The sequence below is a fragment of the Ahaetulla prasina genome, chromosome 4, assembly GCF_028640845.1.
Source record: "Ahaetulla prasina isolate Xishuangbanna chromosome 4, ASM2864084v1, whole genome shotgun sequence".
NCBI classification, from domain to species: domain Eukaryota; kingdom Metazoa; phylum Chordata; class Lepidosauria; order Squamata; family Colubridae; genus Ahaetulla; species Ahaetulla prasina.
Window position 1 is genome coordinate 24,715,888 of NC_080542.1, and position 19,998 is coordinate 24,735,885.

The 19,998-nt window shown below is 43.5% G+C and overlaps 1 protein-coding gene across 4 annotated transcripts in view; it reads left to right on the top strand.

The window, feature by feature from the left end:
- PPP1R12C (protein phosphatase 1 regulatory subunit 12C) overlaps positions 1-19,998 on the top strand; it is a 40,095-nt gene continuing 20,097 nt past the window's right edge. For 3 of the 4 annotated variants that reach the window (XM_058181781.1, XM_058181782.1, XM_058181783.1), the window contains exons 1-7: positions 1-512; positions 10,867-10,997; positions 11,617-11,735; positions 12,718-12,877; positions 13,874-14,018; positions 16,097-16,171; positions 19,582-19,667. In XM_058181781.1, coding sequence (XP_058037764.1) covers positions 138-512; positions 10,867-10,997; positions 11,617-11,735; positions 12,718-12,877; positions 13,874-14,018; positions 16,097-16,171; positions 19,582-19,667 — 1,091 coding nt within the window. In that variant the 5' untranslated portion in view covers positions 1-137. The remainder of the gene's footprint in view (positions 513-10,866; positions 10,998-11,616; positions 11,736-12,717; positions 12,878-13,873; positions 14,019-16,096; positions 16,172-19,581; positions 19,668-19,998) is intronic. The other variant, XM_058181784.1, reaches the window with a different exon arrangement.

Consider the following 19,998-nt stretch of genomic DNA (forward strand, 5'->3'; position numbering starts at 1 on the left):
CCCCCCGCCTTTCCTTCCCGTCTGGTTACGGAAGCCGAGAGGCGTTCCCCCTGTTGCTTTTCAGCCTACCGCGGAGCTGGGCCGGGAGGGCCGCCCAGCCGGGCTGGCGGCGCCGGTGGCTGCAGCAGAGGAAGAAAATGGCGGCGCCGCTGCTCTCTCTCTCCGAGGGAGAAGGAGCCCGGGCGCGGCGGCGGGAACAACTCCGTGCATGGGCCGAAGCCGAGGCGGCCGCAGCTGCTGCTACTGCCGCCGCCACCGCCGCCGTTCTTCTCCCGACCCCGCCTCCCGCCGACTCCGCGCCTTCACCCGCTCCGGCTGGGTTGCCGGCGTCCGCAGACGAAGCGCCGGGGATGGGCTCCGGCAGCCGCCCGCGCGCGGTCCGTTTTGAGGCGGCCGCTGAGTTTTTGGCCTGCTGCGCCGGCGCCGAGCTGGAAGCGGCGCGGGAGATGCTCGGCGCCGACCCGGCCGCCGTGAACGGCACCAACGCGGACGGCATCAGCGCTCTCCACCAGGTAGCCTCCGTGTTGCGAGCCACGAATCCCCAGAGGGAGCCCCGCCGTCGCCTCCTCCTCCTCCTCCTCGGCTCCCCTCTTTTGTCCTGGCCGGCCAAACGCCTGCGGAATGGGCGCCGAGGAAAGGGTTTCCTCTGAGCTTGTGCAGAGTGCCTTTGTCTCGGGGAGGAGCATCAAGGGGCTGCTCTCATGCCAGGTTCAAGCGCTCTACGAGGAGAGTTTGCAAAGCCTCTTCGTGCACTGGGAATATCATTGATCTTTGGGCTGGGCTTGAGAGTGGGTTATGGGTTTTAGAGCCTGATTTTTCAAAAAATGCGGTATTTCCCAGCCCTGGCTGTAGTGGTCTTTATGTGACCACATCTAGAGAGAGGCAGATCCTTTCTAAGGATCTGTCAGGAATCTATTCCCCGTTCCGCTGCCGTTAAGGTCATCTCCATCCTTGCACATATCTAGCATCCCAATTGGCAATTTGAATTTTATTAACCAGGCGGCTGCTCCGCTTTGCCAAGTAATGGCAACTCCAGCTTGCAATTGAGTAATGTATGCAGGTTGCACGTGCAGAATGAAAATGAAGGCATGTTCCTCTGCCGTAGGGGTTTGGGAGAAAATGTTATTTTGGTGCAGGGTGGTTGCCTACAGTGATTTACCAATAAGTGGGAAAAACACTTCTTAGTCACTTGGCAACCTAAGGGGGGGCGGCATTCTTCTATTTCTAATTTAATAATCATGAATCTGAAGTCACAGCTTAGCATCTAACGGCCCTAATGATTATGTTCCATCAAGTTTTTTCCGACTCCCAGCGATCACAGATGTTCTCCATGACAATCTAGCCTATTCTTTCCAGTCTCCTGGTGACATCCCTACCATAACTGAGTCTGTCCACTTTGCTGCTGGTTGTTGTCATCTTTTCTTTCCTTCCACCTTTCCCATCATTAGAGCTTTTTGCAGAGAGCTGGGTCATAATGTGCCCGAAGTAGGATAATTTGAGCCTGGTCATTTGTGCCTCCAGTGAAAACTCTGGGTTGATATCTTCCAGCACTTGAAGAGAAAAAACTTCCCAGGCCTGTGCATTAGATTTTTATCCTGCCTTGATTACTTTATATTCAAGGCAGTGAACATATCTCCCTCCTCCTAATTTCCCACAACAACAGTCCTTTGAGGTGAGTAGGGCTGAGAGTGAAGGACTGGCTCAAAGACACTCAGCTGCCTTTCATGCCTAAAGTGGGACTAGAACTCACAGTCTCTTGGCTTCCAAGCCATCGCCTTAAATTGGTTCTCTGTAGTGATCTATAGTTGGAGATGTTGGGAATTTAGAGGCATCCTAGGATCTTGGAATGCAATTCTTTTTTTCCTCTTTGTTTTAGAAGTCACTTTCCACACAGAAAGGACAAGTGATTCATTCTGCTTTCATCCTTGAAAGATCAAACAAGGTCATCTCAGGTTCTGCATTGGTGGGTTCTCAATAAACGGACCCTGAAAAGAATGGAAAGGATTTGCTTTTACACCACTCTTTAATTTCCACCACTGTTTGCAAAACATTGGAACCAACCAACTGCCAGCTTGTAATTTCAAAGGCTGGGTGTGCTGAGCCAAATATCTTATCATGGCTTGGTGCAGATTGTGTAATCCACTAAGATTGGCTTCCCGTAGCGCAGTGAACCCAAAGGGTTTCTGAGTAAAAGAGTTCCTGCCTTTCCCTGCAGCACTTGCTGTTTTCATGATGGCTAAAGATGCTGCTGTTCGGCAGGTCTGAAAAAAGGTTCGTTGAGAAAACATGAATTGGTAATAGGAGGCCTTTAATGCTCAGCCAGTTCATTATATTATTTATCTAACTTCCTACGATACCGATATCAGCCTTGTACATAAGCACATGTTACTTTACTGTTGCAAGGTTTTCCCCAATCTTACATGTATGTATCTGTATTATATCTGTAGTACACATATGTATCTCTATTATATAGTCATCTGTAGCAAAGCTGAAGCCACAAAATTCTTTTTGCTTACTTTTCTGGTCACCTGGAATTGATTGAAAGCAACCAAATGAACTGCTGTATATGTATATCCTGTATATGTAATGTGACTATGCTTGTCATCACAACTGTGTTTAATGCTGTACCCCTGCCTACATCTTGGTCTTGCTGCAGGGTAGATGATAGACTGAAGAACTCTCATCATACAGGTGGGTTCTGATTGGTTGGATATCTGGAAAAGATGGTTTTATTTCCAGTGGCAGGAGATACAATTATCTTGCTTCTCCTTCCTTGACAACCAAGGCTGATAATCATAAAATCTAGCCAGCAGTCTTTATATCTATGACCTTTTATTGCACTGAAATGGATCTCAGATCTGAATATTCTCCCTTTGTACCTGGCCAGGGTAGGTTCAGCAATCAATACTAGGACTAACTGATTAGAACGGAGTATCTGTTAAAGGGGTCCAGAAACAAGGTTGTCTGCATTGGGTGTACATTTATTAAGGAGTATTATTGATTGTGGATGACTGCAAGGTATTTATTTGCTCTTTGAATTGCAGTTTGTTTTGGATTCCTTCAAGTTCCCATCAGAGGCAAGGAAAAGTTGTTCTGCCTAAAATAAATTTATCTTCCTGGGTTTCTCATTAGAAGGCACTGGGGCTGCTGTCTCTTCGGTATAGTTCCCCTACCCGCCCCCTTTAATTTCACTCCTGTGAAATTTTCCATTACTTCATCTTCTTGAAGTATTTTGGCTTCTTGCCCTGCTCCCCATCTCCAGATACCAATTTGTCAAACTGGCTAGGTAGTTGGGGAGGAATGGCTCCTGCTTTCTTCCAGTCAGGTTTACCGTTCCAGAATTTAAGGCTAGTAACTAGCAGGAGTGGGAGGCACATGAGGAAGTGGTTGGTTAAGCCATGACAGGATACAGGTAATCCTTGATTTACGACTACAGTTGAACTCAACATTTCTGCTAAGTGAGACATTTGTTAAGTGAGTTTTGCCCCATTTTACAACCTTTCTTGCCACAGTTGTTAAATGAATCACTGCAGTTGATAAGTTAATAACTCAGTTGTTAAGTGAATCTGGCTTCCCCATTAGTTTTGCTTGTCAGAAGGTCACAAAAGGTGATCACATGATCTTGGGAGACACCGCAAGGGTTGTAAATATTAACTGGTTGCCAAGCATCTGAATTTTAATCACATGATCATGGGGATGCTGAAAAACATAGTTGAAAAATGGTCATAACTCTCTTTTTTCAGTGCTGTTGTAACTTTGAACCGTCTTCAAACGAATGTTAGTCGAGGACTATCTGTATGTCACTTTTTCAATATCGCAGGGAAGGATTAAAGATACAAATGAAATTAGGAAATGATGATGCTTTGCACATTGCACCAAATGTTTATGTTTTCTTCAGTGTTCTGGAAACTATGAGTGTCGCCTCTGTGGTGTGCCTGCTTCTTGGAACACCAGCCCTAGCAGCATTCTCTGGATTATTCAGCATAAGCAAGAGACTGGAGGTGATAGAATTGCCATTTTGAGATAAACTGAAGTCCTCTCCACTAGTTCAGCTAACATCAAACTGGTGGCCTCCAGATGCTTTGGGACTGGGAACTTTGCGAAGTTGCATCACAGCTGGAAAGTGTCAAGCTGGGGAAGCCAGCCGCAGAAGGCTGGAACTGATTAAGAGATTCAAAATACAGAAAAGGAAGTAAGATAAATGCTAGGAAGAAGTCCTCAATCATATTTTTTTGACTTGGATGTCAGTCAGAAGTGTGGTAGTTGCTTTCACAGGATGGGGATAGGTGGATTTAATGGCCTTTGTAATAACTTCTCACTCTGTTTTAGGCATAAAGCTAGCTGAAACTAGAACATTAATAGATAAATAGATGCTTGTTTTACTCTGCAAGGATGAGCCTCCTGTTTTTTTATATTGAGCTGTGGGCCACAATTGACTGTTGAGTAGTTTCAGCGTCAGATAATATAACACAACACAAAGATGGTAGAAGAGATGACAAATTGGAAGTAATCAGGATAAAACTAATGATTTTCAACTTCCCCCTAGTGCCAAGTTAAAAATTATAATTCAGGGCAACCTTTGGAGAAACTTGAAGGCCACATCCAAAAGGCAATGGTATGAGGAGCCTGGAAAAATCTAATTTTTCGAAAGAAGCTGCTTTAACAGTTCTCCTGTTACTTAAAATGCAACCAATGCTCATCTTCTAAGCTATGAACACAAAAGGTAATCCTATAATACAGCCCTGGGCAGGGGGCAATTTGGCCTGTTAAGGTAGTCTTTTATGGAGCTGCAACCTGTTTTCCAACTGTTCCCATGATTGGCTTGGGATCTAGTTATTCTCAGAGACCAGGGACTTTCTCCTTGCCATGTATTGCCAGAAGTCCTGAATGCTTATTCTCTGTGCCAGGTTGCCCTCTGACTTTCGGCAAAGCAGAATTTAGAAGGGTTGTAGGAGCACATGACCTGTGCACAGCTGGAAATATGTTGCAGGATGAGGCCTGTTTCTTCAGTTTCCCTTGATTCTGAAAAAAAAAGAAAGCCTGGGAATTGTGCATAGGACCAGTTTCCAAAGTGTAGCCATAAATACTCAGAATAGTGGGTAAGCTTGAGACTGGTGGGTTGGATGTTTCTATGGCTTTTTTAAAAGGCAGTGTGTCCTCCTTGTTTTGGAGGTTGAGTAGGTCTAGCTTCAACTGAGAATTTAAAAGATCAAAAACCTGAGAAGCCATACAGTATCTATTGAATGTATAGTAAAAGTGGCTTTCAATTTAAACTAACTCATGATTTTTTTTTGCCCTTATAATTGCTAGTCCTTGTAATTTTGAATAAATACCACTCAAATAAATGTTCGAATAGGTACTATATGAGTATTATCCTCTGAGTGCTGAGATACTATAGTATCCAGTAGAGATACTATTGCATTAAAATATAAAAATACGTTAAAGATATATAATATAAAATATAAAATATAAAAATATTTTAAAGATAAAAATGTAAGTAGAAAAAATAGGGACCACCTTGGTGGGAAGGTAACGGCGTTCCGTGCGCCTTTGGCGTTGAGTCATGCCGGCCATATGACCACGGAGACGTCTTCGGACAGCGCTGGCTCTTCGTCTTTGAAACGGAGATGAGCACCACCCCCTAGAGTCGGCAACAACCAGCACGCATGTGCAAGGGGAACCTTTACCTTTACCTTTAGAGATACTATGGGAATGGGAAATTTAAAAGGATTCTGGTTTAATCAGAATTCAGATGTTACAACATTTTTCAGGTTGCAAACGTTTCATTTATGAGGGAACTATATATATTTAGATGCTGCAGTCTTTGGAACAGGCAAGTAAACAAGAATGTTCTTCTAAAAATACACAATTTCCCTGAGGCCGGGGCATTTTGCAGGTGGGTGGTTCACACTGAGAGAAAATCTTGGCATGTGGCCATGGCAAGCCTGGGATCCTCATCTCCTAGAGTTGTTGTTACCATTACTCATACTCTCAACTCTTCAAATGGATGCGCGCTGCTTTGGAGGAGGATCAGGGCCCAGAATCCTTAGATAGAAGCAGGGCCTAAGAAGGAGACCTGGGTGCTTTTATGGCACGGGTCAGTTCAGGAATGTTTCTGCAACTGAAATAAATTGTTCTCCTTTGTTGGGAAATAAAATATTTGCCTTCGGAGCAGAGGCTACTAATGTTGGTCCGCACTTGGCTTGTGAAACAGACAGCGTCTCTCCCCCTCATCTCCTGTGTCACTTCATCCAAAAGGACAGTCATATCCTGATTTCTCAGATTGGTCTTTTTGACCCAAATGAGAGTAAGAGTAGAAGAGAAGGGGTATTTTTTTTTTTGAGGTGATGGAGTCTGATATCTGGGGTAAGAAATAATTTGAACCCATGTTCTTAAAAATCAGCCCGTGGTTTTCTTACCTTCTGGAAACCTTTGAAGAGGTAGAATGTGATATGTAGCTCCAGCTAAGCTGTCTTGGTTGCTTTTTCTAGCCATTCCACCTGTCTAATTACATACTGTAATTAGTCTACTCATTTATGAAGGCAACCAATGTGATACAGGTAGTTTTCAACTAAAAACTGCAGATGAGACCAGAACTATTGTTGCTAAGCAATGAAGTTTTTAAATGAGTGATGCATGATTTATTATCTTTTTGCCATGGTTGTTAAGTGAATCATACAGTTGTTAAGCAAATTTGGTTTCCCTTATCGACTTTGCTTGTGGGAAGTCATCTGAGAAAGTCATATCTGTAGTAAATACATGTCGGTTGCCCATCGACTGAATTTTCATTTTAATTATGTGACCATGTGGATGCTGCAATGGTTGTAAGTACAAGGACCATCGTAAGTCACTTTTTCTAGGATTTTTAAATTTATGGTCACAAGTCAAGGACCCATTTGTATAAAAATTAGGAAAAGCTAAGAGCTCATCAAAGTACATTGGGTCTCTCTGTTGTTCTAAATTTCTTTTATGTAAACCGAGGAAGATAGGGTTGAATTTATGAAGAAATATTCAAGAGGGGATCTCAAACTTTGCACTGGTAAGGAGGAAGATTTCAGTGTTCTACAAGTGTTCTGCCTCCCCATTTGGGATAAACCAAATGTATAATACAATACACATGTTCAAAATCTGCATAATGGCAGGGCACAAATTGTTGCATTGAATTTCTATAATCCAAGTTGCTTGTATTACAGTACTCTTGTTTTCTTAGCATAGATTTTTGAAGCATTTTATTTAAAATGGAATGTGTATAGCAGGGTGGATCGATTTAATTCACACTTTAATTCATGTTTTAAACCTTCCAACAGGAAATCTGATTTAAATGTTTGGTTTAAATTAAATTTGCCACTGGTTGTTCGTGTTTTTCCCCCCAAAGGTGTGAATCTGATAACTGAATCTGTTACTTGACAACCCGGTATTGTATTTTAGAGTCTACTGTAAGCCATATGCCGTGCACAAAATAAATGGTGTTCTGTAATCTCTGTTTATCAGCATCAAGCTGCAGATATTGCTGCAATCTGTCAGGAATGTTAATTCTGCTCTGATTTTTTTAAAAAACTTTATTTCCTATCATACAATGAGCCAGAGTTTGCCAGCATTCTCCAATCACTTTTGCTGGCGCCTTGCACTTGTGGCTGACAAACCACACCCTATGTTTTGTTCTTTTGTGGTTCAAGGGAAAAAAATATTTGGCTTCTTTTCTCCAGTTTGGATGACACCAACAAATTATAGATTGGGTTCATTTGTGGTTTAGACACACCTGTTGGAGGCAGGAGCTAGTGGAAATATTATGGGCTTGTTTGTTTCCTAGTTTATTTAAAATGGGATTCTGGAGGATTGCTGTGTCATCTGAACATTTATTTAAGTAATTCCTATCCTAGACCCAATTCCCATAAGCATTCAGTAACAACCCTCTTATCCAACCTTTTTCAATCAGAGAAACTGTGATTAAAAGCCCAGAAAATTTAAGCAGCAGATTCAACAGCTATGAGCTAAAGCTATTTTTCTTTTCTTTTTTGAGAAAAAACCCTGAAATGAATAGGACTTGTGACCCCTTGATCAGGATTATTTTCTGTAAAGTGCAGCATACATCCATGCTCTAATGTGGTTTGCTTTGACCATGATATATATATATATAAATCCAGCCATTCTGGGATAACATTAGGTACTGTTTAGGACACCTAAGTGGGGAATGCACTAGCTATAGCAGTAATGGCTAACCTTTTTGCCGTCGTGTGCCAAAAGCGGGGAAAATGCGGGAGGATCACACGCACATGTGTCCACACCCATAATTCAATGCGCTCCGCCCCCCGCACATGCACGCACAACCCCCCGTGCTCTCCCTGCTTTTGGCATGCAGTGGCCCGGTAGGCCTGTTTTTCGCCCTCCCCCAGGCTCCAGAGCCTTTCTAGGAGCCTGGGGAGAGCGAAAAACAGGCCTTTCAATCCACCAGAAGTGGGAAAACAGGCTGTTTCCGGCCTCCGAAGGACCTCTGGGGGGTGCTGTTTTTGCCCTCCCTAGGCTCCTAGAAAGGCTCTGGAGCCTGGGGAGAGTGAAAAATGGGTCTTCCCCACCCTTCCCGGAGGCCCTCTGGAGACCGGAAACACCCTGTTTTCTGACTTCCGGTGGGCCTGCAAAGCCCGAAAATCAGTTGGCCAATGTGCGCATGCACGCTGGGGCTGAGCTAGGGTAAGCCCACCAATATGGCACGTGCCACCTGGAGCTATGGCATGGTTATGATACAAGGTAGTTATTGCTTTTGAAAGGGCTTAATATTTATTTTTCTCTCCTATATAGCTTAGCTAGTGGGTATCAAAAATCCAGATGACCATCAGATTGGCTGCAGAGATGAACAGAAATCTAGAAACATTTGCTGTCATCTAAGGGCCATCTGGATTTTTGCATCCTAGATCTGGGAATGCTGACAGGATTTGTGTTTGTATAAAGTAGGGGTGTCCAAACTTGGCAACTTTAAGACTTGTGGACTTCAATTCCCAGAATTCCTCAGCCAGCAAAGCTTCTGAGAAAGAATTCTGAGAGTTGAAGTTCACAAGTCTTAAAAGTTGCCAAGTTTGGATGCCCCGGTATAAAATCTCAAAATTCAAAATTCAGCACTTCTACCTGTAGCATGGCTCAGATTGGCCATAGAGAAACAATGGGAGCCCAACATTTCTGTTGCTAAGTGAGACAATTGTTAAAAGTGAACTTTGCCTCATTTTACAATCTTGTCATAGTTGTTGAATGAATCACTGCAGTTGTTAAGTCATCCACATGGCTGAAAAGTGAATCTGGTTTCTCCATCGACTTTGCTTGTCAGAATGTTGTAAAAGGTGATCGTATGACCCTGGGATGCTGCAACCGTTGTAAATATGAGTCATTGCCAAGAGTCTTAATTTTGACCACGTGACCACAGGGATGCAGCAGTGGTCATCAGTCTGAAAAAACGATCATAGGTCACTTTTTTCAGTGCTGTTGTAATTTCGAATGGTCGCTAAACAAGCTGTTGTAAGTCAAGGACTACCTGTAGTATAGTTTGAGAAGAGCAGCACTTTGAAAATAGGCAAAATGCATTGACTGTCCCTAGTGCAATGGCTACTCTACTTATCCTTTCTCCTGGAGGGTGGCCTGGATTGACGCATTCAGCAAACTTGCTCATGTCCTTGGGGAGTTGCTGGAAATCAGACAGCACCAAAAAAGGCATGATGGACTGATATTTTAATGGGTGCAAAGCAATCCATTGAGTCTCTAAAGAGCCCCGAGACCTTTTCTCCTTAACTGGCTTTCTGAGAAGATCCTCAAGTTGAACCTATCCATTTCCCCTCCCTCAGCATCCTCAATTTTTCTTCGTTTTGAATAATGTCTCCTCTTCTGTGGCTCTTTGATATCATACACCCATCTGCTGTTATTGCTTCAGTCGGTTTTATTTTGCATGGCTTGACTGCAGATCCAAAACCTGTTATTAAAGGCAGATGAAAGAAATGAGCAAAAGCAGCTGCCTTTACTTCTGATGCCTTTTGTGCCTGAAAGGAGAAAAGTAGTACAGCTGCATTTTCCTGACATTAGAAGAGACATCAAAGATTTACTGATCCAATTTTCTTCCTTCTCTTTCTCTTCTCCCTCCCTCCCCCTCATCTCCAAGTTTTGGTAGATGCTGAAATCTCCTGTGATTATTATTTTTTTTGACATATATACCATCTTGCAGCATATCTGGTGTGAGGTGCAAAAGGAGCCCTTTGAGAATTAGCATCTTTTTAAAAAGGAGAAACCCACCACCACCATTCCTTTGCATATAATATCGTACTATGGCTTTCCATCTAAATCAGGGATGTCTAGCCTTGGCAACTTTCAAAACTTGTGGACTTCAACTCCCAGAATTCCCCAGCTAGCATTTTTCCCCAGCCAGCAGAGTTATGGAATTCCCCTACCACAAGTCTTAAAGTTGCCACGGTTTGACAGCGTTGATCTAAATCAGGGTTGTCAAACTGGCGGTCCACGGTCCAGAAGCATTGTGCACCGGCCACCCCCACCCCAGCTCTGTGAATGGGGAAAACATCATGAAACATCATGTGGCAGCAACGTTACACCACGAGTTTGGCATTTGTGCTCTAAATCAGGGGTCTCCAACCTTGGCAACTTTAAGCCTGGCGAACTTCAACTCCCATCATCCACCCTGCTTGGCCCAAACTTGCTGCAGTGCTACAATGGGGTACATGTTTATGGCACTGGGGAAGGAATGGAGGGTGATGAATTTGATGAGGGGAACTTGGAATTGGCTTTTCTCTTAAGGGAGATGAAGACTTTTGTATTGCAAATGAGTCAAAAGATGGGTTTGGATTTGCATGATAAGGAAGCTTCTGATTCTTCCAGGCCTGCATTGATGAAAACATGGAAGTGGTTGAATTTCTGATAGAAAATGGAGCTGATGTAAACCAGGCAGACAATGAAGGTTGGACTCCGCTGCACGTTGCTGCCTCCTGTGGCTACAATGAGATTGCACAGTAAGTTTGGACTGGGTGAGGGTTTGTGCATTTTTGGAATGCTAGAACCACAGATCTCTCAACCAGCCTTACAGTTCCTTCTCGGTACAAGTGACTGCAGGGTGTCCTTTCTCAGTCTCCAATTAGTCATTGAGCTCCTTCAGGCAGCTATCCTAGTATGACGTTGGATTTCTCAGCCGTAGAAACTCTTGAGAGATGGGTGAGGGAGCCTGCTAATCACAGTTGGTACATTTCACACTCAGTGAAAGATACTGGATGCATTTGGAAGATTGTAACCTTAGGCAATCTTGTTTGAAGAGGAAGAGTCCTGGCTGCGTTTGGTGTGGGAGCTTGCAAGGAAACCTGTAAAGTTTAGCTGTATTTTGACATTTATCTTCAGTGAAACGGGAGGGGGAGTTTTTCCTGAGAAGGTGAGTCAGGATGTAGGTCTTAAAGTCTACAGTCTTTGAACTTTGTACTTTGACACCCAAGCAGACTAGGTTACCCAGATTACGCTTTGCAGGAATCTGGTTACAACTACCGTGTTAAGTGGCCCTTTCTGCTGGGTTATAGAGATTGTAGGTCTCATATGGGGGCTGGATGACCCATGGATCTGACTGGGCTTAACTGTCTGGCCCAGATATCTCTTGGACCACGGTGCCAACATTGCTGCGGTGAATAGTGATGGCGACGTGCCACTGGACATTGCTGAGGCTGACAGCATGGAGGCCTTGCTGCGAGCAGAAATCGAGAAACGAGGTAAGGCACAAGCAGTCACGGCAAATGCAGCTCTTCTTCCTCTGATGTCCTATTATTAGGGGTTTTTTCCAGCTAATTGGCTATGGAAAGATGGCGACTGCTTAACATTTTCACCATTAAAAAAAAAAAAAAAACTCAAAACACTACCGGTAGTCCTCAACTTATGACCACAATGGAGCCCAACATTTCTGTTGCTAAGTGAGACACTTGTTAAGCGAGTTTTGCCCCATTTTACAACTTTTCTTGCCACAGCTGTTAAGTGATTCACTGCAGGTGTTTAGTTAGTAACCTGATTGTTAAGCAAATCTGGCTTCCCCGTTGACTTTGCTTGTCAGAAGGTCACAAAAGGCGACCCTGGGACAGTGCAACCGTCATAAATATGAGCCAGTTGCCAAGCATCTGAATTTCAATCCTATGACCATGGGGATGCTTCAACAGTTGTAAGTGTAAAAAACAGTCATAAGTCACTTTTTTTAGGGCTGTTATAACTCGACAAATGAACTGTTGTAAGTTGAGAGCTACCCATAATGGTTTCGTAAAAATCAATATAACGGATTATTTAATATACACATACATACGGTACATATATAGAGAACAGAAATAGGCTAAATTAAGGTCTGGTAAATGCTTTCCCATTTCAGAGCTGCATTGTTGCTGTTGATTATAATTTCCCAAAATTATCAGCATGAATTCTTTCTGTATGTGTGGATTGCAACATCCATTTTGCATTTAAATCCAAAAAATATGAAGAGTTTTGTTGCACATGCACCTAATAAAATTGTGGAGCTACATTACAAAATATGTGCTGGTCCTATGATGCGATTCCAGCTCTTTTTCCGAGATGGAAAGCAAAGTTCCAAAGATCCGGTTGCTATGATTTCATTGAAAAAAAGTGTATCTGCATTATAATGTGGGACTTCCATTCAGAATTTTTCAGCCGCAGATTCTCTGTGCTTCATGCAAGCATTTCCTTTGCTTTCAGGGGTAAATGTAGAGGTAGCCAAACGAGAAGAAGAAGAGATGATGCTTCGTGATGCTCACCATTGGCTAAATGCTGGCAAAATATCTGATGAGCCTCACCCCAAGACTGGGGCCACTGCCCTCCATGTGGCAGCTGCTAAAGGCTACGTTGAGGTCATGAGGTGAGAGCCTCCCATTTCCTGAGCAACTCTTGTCTGTGGTTAACCTCACCATAACTGGTATGGATTGTTAATTGCTTTTCGGAGCAGGAAATTAACAGCCTCTTCTGCCTTCCCAGCTGTGTTTGGGAAAAGCACAAGTCATTGGATCGCTTAGCCTTCTCTCCCCCTCTTGGTCAAGGTTGGGGGGAGGGCTTGCTGACCCCATCCACTTTTCCACATATCCATGTCAGTCCCCACCCAACTTCCTCTCAACTTCTTCAAGGGAAAGGGAAAATCGAGGGATCTTGGTTCTCAGGCTGTTTTTCTTTAACCTGGGATTCCGAGGAGCTCTGTGGCTCATGTGGTTAGAAATGTGGACTGACTATCGGCAGCCTCACATTCGAGACCTGTTATTGCTGCGAGGTGGGGTGAGCTCCCGTCACACGCTCCAGCTCCTTCTGATCCAGCGGTTCAAAAGTGGACAACTGCAAGTAGATAAATGGGTACCACTTCAGTAGGCAACTTCACAGGACATGAAAGGAGCCCCCAACTGGAAGTTTCCCAGGCAACAATGATGTCACCAGGAAATCATTTCACCACAAAAGCAGTTTAGTGCTTCCAACACGGAACTATTAGTACTTGGAATTCCTCTTTTCAAAAAGAAGAAGAAAGATGGGGGGAAGGTTCCAATAAATCCCACTTCTCACTTTACTCTTTTTGTTAGGGAACCACCTGGGGTCATAACTCCCACCCCTACGTGGCATTTTCTTTACTAACCACACTTCATGTTCAAAAAATGCTACCCCAGCTCAAAATTGCAGATATTTCTCCTGGAATCTGCTCCTAACAATTGTGGGTAACTTGGAAACCTGAATTCTGGTCTCCTGTGGTCCTTTTATTTCTAGAATCCTCTCTGTCCAGGTTGCCCCGTTAGTTCTGCCACAACCCAGCTCTTTTCTCCCAGGGACAAGGGAGCCCCAAGTTACCCTCACCCTGCCTTGCCTTGCTCTGTTGCAGGCTGCTCTTGCAAGCTGGCTATGACACCAATGTGCAGGACAAAGATGGCTGGGCACCCCTACATGCAGCAGCTCACTGGGGAGTGGAGGAGGCCTGCCGGCTTTTGGCTGAGCACTTCTGTGACATGGAGGCCCTCAACAATGTGGTAAGAGAAACTGGTTGAGGGGCAGCTAGTGGGTTATGGAAAAATTGCATCTCCCTTTGTAGAGAAACTCATGACCGTAACAGATGAATGGGAAGCTCGCTTTCATGGCAGATGCTTGTTCAGGTGGAGGCCAGACAGCCTCTGTCTGGAATGTTTTAATTTGGATTTCTGCATGGAGCAGGGCATTAGATTTGATGGACTCCATGTGGCCATCAAACTCTTTTCTACCCGAGACCAGGGAGCAAAACATATTGCCAGCTGGAATAAAGAGCCATGTGGCATTAGATAGATCTGTGTCTTAGTATAAGACAAGTTTCCCTTCTCAAAATTATCTGTGTTAGGCAGGGAAAACATTAGTAGGGTGAGTGGAAAATAGTTGGCCACTCTGTTTGTTTCAACATCATGCTATGTTTCACAAGAGTTACCAAGGCTTACAAAATACTGTAAAAGTTTTTTTTAAAAGTGGGGGGGGGGGAAGGGATATTGTGTATAATTAATATTGGAAGCCAGCTGGAAACATCTTATAAGAATTGGGCAGCCATTTAAATTTGATCGATAAATAAATAAAATAAAATAGAAGCATTACCAGTTATTAAAAAAGATTACTCCATTGACTATTACAGCAATATGAATTGAAGTTTAACATAAGCAACTGTTTTAATAGTTCTGGTAGGTACAGTACATCAGGTGTTCATCGCAGAAGAGGCATTTCTCTTGAGACAGTTGAGAGGAGACTGTCCGTTCCCGAACGTTAACTTGCTACTTGTTGATATCAAGAGTTATTACGGTATATTCAGTGGAACGACTTGCCTCCAGAAGTCACGAATGCTCCAACACTGGAGGTTTTTAAGAAGGGATTGGACAACCATTTGTCTGAAATGGTATAGAGTTTCCTGCCTGAGCAGAGGGTTGGACTAGAAGACCTCCAAAGTCCCTTCCAACTCTGTTATTCTGTTAATTATGAAGCAATAGCATTCCTGCCTCATTGGGGGCAGTTCTTTAGGTTTCTCGCAGGCCAGTTGCATCAGTAGGCATGAAGTGTGCTCTCACAAAGCCTCTGCAAGCCTCCCACACTCTTGGCAGCATGATGGTGGTTGGGGGGAGAATATAGCCGCTAACCCACTTCTCTTCCCTGGTTTTTTTTTTTTTTTTTAAAAATATAGTCCTTCGAATGGGACCAATGGAGGGGAATCAATCACTGCCAGTAACAGGGCCTCTGGACAGAAAATGCACGGTGCCTCCCTGGCCCGCCTTCTTTTGGCCTTTTCTAAAGGAAAAGGATGACCTCATTCTGCCTGATTGATCCACTGAAAGTTGCACAGAATAGAAAATATCGAAAGGATCAGGGAGATGTGGGATGGAAAAATCTGAAATTGATCACCGGGGTCTCGCAGACATGGCTCACCTCTCCAGCAGAAATTCATTAGAGACCAGCTGCGCTGGATTGAAGCAGAGTAGCAATGGAGTCTGGCAAAGGAGAATGTCCTAGAGAGGCCACACATTTATCTTCTCTCTCTTGCTCCTGCTTCCTCTTTTTCAGCTCTGGGCTTCAGGTTGCACTCTGGTCTCCCTTTTCTTCCCCCCAAAGGCCGAATCATCCCTGTGGGGAGTTTCTATTTATGGAAGAGCTGAAAGATCAAAACAAGTGCTGTTTTGGGATTCAGTTCATCCCTAACCAGAAATTCCTACACCCCAAATTTCACTCTACACGCACATGCACACAAACACACACAAACACACACACACACCCCTGACTTGTTTCTCCACTAAAAAGTACAATGGTTGGAAGCTAGCAAAAAAGAATGCTCCGAAAATTAAACCAGTCTTTGGTGCAGCTTTCTTCATATCATTTTGTCTTTTTATCTGTTCTTGGTTTAGTCAGTGTATATTTCTGCTAACAGATTCAAAAGAGGAGGCGGAGAAGGAGGAGAAGTTTGAAGGCATTTGCAGTTGGGCAATCTGTTGTGCCCGTTGTGTATTTTTTCTGCCTTCTTTTGCTGGATGGTGGAGTTTTGAGACAATTGTGTTGTGACGCCTCTTGTCCCCCCCCCCCCAATTTTCTTTCTTTTCTCCCACAGGGGCAGCGTCCCTGCGATCTTGCAGATGAAGATACTTTGGCGCTGCTGGAAGAGCTGCAGCATAAACAAGATGATGTGAGTGATGGGTTGTTGAAAGATTTTGGGTTGGTTTTTTTTTTTTTTTTGCCAATTCCATTTATGTTGTTGGATACAGAAGGGTATTGTGGTAGAATTTTGTATTTATGCGGAAAGTTTCTAACATCTGAAGCTCGTCACTTTCTGTGTGGGATTCTTCAAGGTTTGGAAGACTTTTTAGGGGAGAAGGCCTGTGCAGGAGACCTTGCAAAGGCTAGTTTAGGGGCTGATTTGAGAAGATTCTCCCTGTGGGATGTTCCCAGGTCTTCCCCATGGGCTTAATAGGAAGAGTACTCTTTTCTTACAGCTGCCGACCGGAATTCTGTGAGTGAACAAAATAATTAAAGCAGTTTTCATTTCAAATAAAATATAAACAACACAAGACCATAACTAGGTCATTGAAGCAGTCACAGGTCATGTCTGCTTTTACAGACAGTATAATAAAATTTAGCCATGTCGCAAGGAGCGAAATGGATGAAGTAGGTGAAACCCCTAGGAGAATTCTCCCGCCAGTGTGGATCAGAGAGACTTTCTTCAATTCCAGTGATTAATTCTAGCCCCATAACTTTAGAGGGGTGGTGGTTATGGGGTCTCTTATGGCCCCTCTGTTATTGATCCATTGACAGAGGAAGGACATAACCAGGGAGCTTTGCCCAGCTTGTACCAGTTGCATCCCTACCTGTACTGGGAGAAACTGGTAAAGATAAATTGCACTCTTTTTACACATCTAGTCTACTACATTGTGATTTGCACAAGGCTGCCTTTGAAGACCACTTGGAAACTGCCCTTTGCTGGCAGGTAAGGAGAGCTGCCATGGTCATGTAACATTGGTACTGAATTGGCTTCTAATAGCTTGATAACTTGACTGATAGGACCATCTTTTCCAACCAGAATTGATGCCACCTGGTATGTGTGTTTCTAGAGAATCTGCTAGTAATTCCATACTTTTGTAAAAATGGGGAGACAGCTGGGTTTTTTTTTTCAGTGATGTCATTCCCTTCCAGAAGTTAGATTAGCTCCCATCCTTATAATATTCCAAAAATATGTTAAAAAAAGCTTTTCTAGACAGCATTTGGGGGAGAAGCTGGAATGGCTTCATCCAGTCTTTCGTAAACTTGGCAACTTTAAGATGGGTGGACTTCAGCTCCCAGAATTCTCCTTGGCCATGCTCAGCCATGCTTGGCCTGTTTTATTTGATTGCTCCAGCTTCTATTGTGTTGCATTTGTGTTCTTGTGTTTCTTTTGGATCTCTTATGCTCATTGTTAGCTCCCAGGAGTCCCTACGGATTCAGGGGCTAAAATAATTGCAAAACCAATAAATGTATTTTTGGATCAGAACTGTTAATTTTTTTACTGATAAGCTCCTCATTGGTGGAATTCGATTTTAAAGAGCTGTCAATTTATTCCATATTGTTTTAGCTGCCTTTCTTTACAATAATTCATTTCAGATTTCTTACAGTTATATGCTTCCTGATATAATTTATCCTAATAATGATTTAATTGTAGGGATTCCTTAAGATGTGATTTTTATGTTTTTATGTAAGCTTCCTTCAAAGAACTTTGGCCCTGAAAATATACATAAGATATGATAAACCCTTGGGGTGGGGGGGAGATGTAGGAGATCAGGTCTGGCCTGGCTAACAGGTCAATTTTGTACCAAAATTGTCTGAATAGAACATTCAGAATATTCTTTTTTGTAGTGTCTTGTGATTGAAACAGTTTCAGTTGTTGCCTTGCCTGATGAGTTTTAAGCTCTAATGTAAAATTTGTGTATTTGGCCTGCGCATAGATATACCAGAGTTGCCTTAACCACTACAGCTGTGATTTTTTTTTTAAATCACACTTTAGTTAAATTTGACAACCATTATATAATGCTGAGACTTTAATCTTATTTTTTAAAAATCAGCTGTTTAAGCTTGCCTATACCAATGTGTACTTTGTCCTAAATATACCATAATCCATTACTAAGAAATGCTAATTTGGTGTGTGTGTGTGTGTGTGTGTGTGTGTGTGTGTGTGTGTGTGTTGCACAGATCAGGCAACCAGGAAGCCTGCATTTGCTTTATGTAACAGCTTGGCTATTCAGTGGATGTGGGTGAACATTTTTTTTTTAGCATTCCTGTGCATTTATTTTTTTAATTGACGCATAAGGAGACACACCTCCCAAACTCTGTTTCTTCCATTGCCTTTTTGTATGGCCCTCAAGAAATGGCGAGAGCTGGAGGGCTAAAGAAATACTGATGACCCCCCAGGACAAAAGGTCAAAAAAGAGGGAGGCCAGCATGCCTGTCAGCCTAATTTGAGTTTTGCCAGCCTAAAGGTTGCATTTCTGAAACTGCAGGGTGGGCCTCCCAGATTTGGGGAATCTGATCAGCTTCCCTCTTCATCTGTTTCAGGCAAAAGGCGGGTTGTGGGGGGTGGGAGGAGAAGGGAAGAAAGAGAAAAAGGGCTGGTTCCCAAGGGAAAGCAAGCAGGATGGGCCTCCCTCCTGCCTGTCGGCTTTCTGCCCTTTCCAGCTGTGGATTGGAACCAGATCAGCCTCAAGATCCTTTGCAAAGCTGAAAGGCGCTTTCTTTGCATTCTTTCTTTTTGTAATTCGACTTGGAAGTTTTCCTATGAGAACTAGTTGAAGGAGCAGCCTGTCCCAATAAGAGACAGGAGGGAAAAGGAGTATTTGTGCGGAGAGGAAGGGAGGGCGGAAGGGTGAAGCTACATCTGAAGGGACCCAGAGTTCAAGGTCCTGGCCGGCCTTCTGAACTACAAAGGCCAAAGTATTTGCAGCATTTTTTAGTTGCAAAAAAAGTGCATCTGCAGGGGGAGAAAGAGTGTGATTAGATACCAGTGGAACGGGGAGGGGAGTTTCTTTCTTTTCTTTTCCCCCTTCCTCCCCCCCCCCCCCCCCCAGGAATCATGGGCTGAAGATTAAGGACTGACTCAGGGCCTTCTACAGTTAACTCATAGCATTGAGTGCTGCAAGGCAAACCCTCTGTTCTTAAAGGGGATGAACCAGATTGATATTCCTCCAGTGGCCGCCATTTTATTAAAAATAGCAATAGCACTTAGACTTATATATACTGCTCCACCGTGCTGTACTCTCAGTACTGTCTGAGTGGTTTACAAAGTCAGCAGGTAGCCCCCAACAATCTGGATCCTGATTTTATCAACCTCAGAAGGATGGAAGGCTGAGTCAACCTTTAGGCAGCCAGGATTGAACTCCTGGCAGTGGGCAGAGTCAGTCCACTGTTAGTCCTATGAAGATAGCACTAGCTGCTGCAGATGTATTTGCCCCCTGGCATTTCATATACAAAGGAGGAGATTTTGTCACATCCCACCAGACAAAATCTGTAAAGGCTGCATTGTTAAGTGGAATAAAAGTTTTGATTTTTGATCTCTCCCCTTTTATTATTCAGTTGCGCAGCAAAAAGGAAGCCCATCGGCAGGCTGTGGTTGACACCAGCTTGGAACAGGCCCCCTCGTATACAAGCAAGCATCGAAGGTCAGCACTAGATTATCATTAGATACTGTACTGTTATGGAAAACACCAAGTCTTCAGTTCCACTTAATTCCCTAGCCTCAGCCTTTGCTTTCAGACACTTGTAATTTAAAGTTTTAATCTAGGTTTTTTTAGCCCTGGAATCAGATGTGTGAAATCCACGCCATCACATCTCCAGCAAATCTAAGTGGCAAGACAAGTTTGGAGGGAGAAATCTTTATTTGATGTACAGCAAGTTTGACAAGCATTTGCCGCAGCAAAGTTTATGGTTTGAAATTGCAGCTGTCAGCTTGGTCTTTTTGTTTGTGGTTATATGTTGAGCCTGTGCAAATTA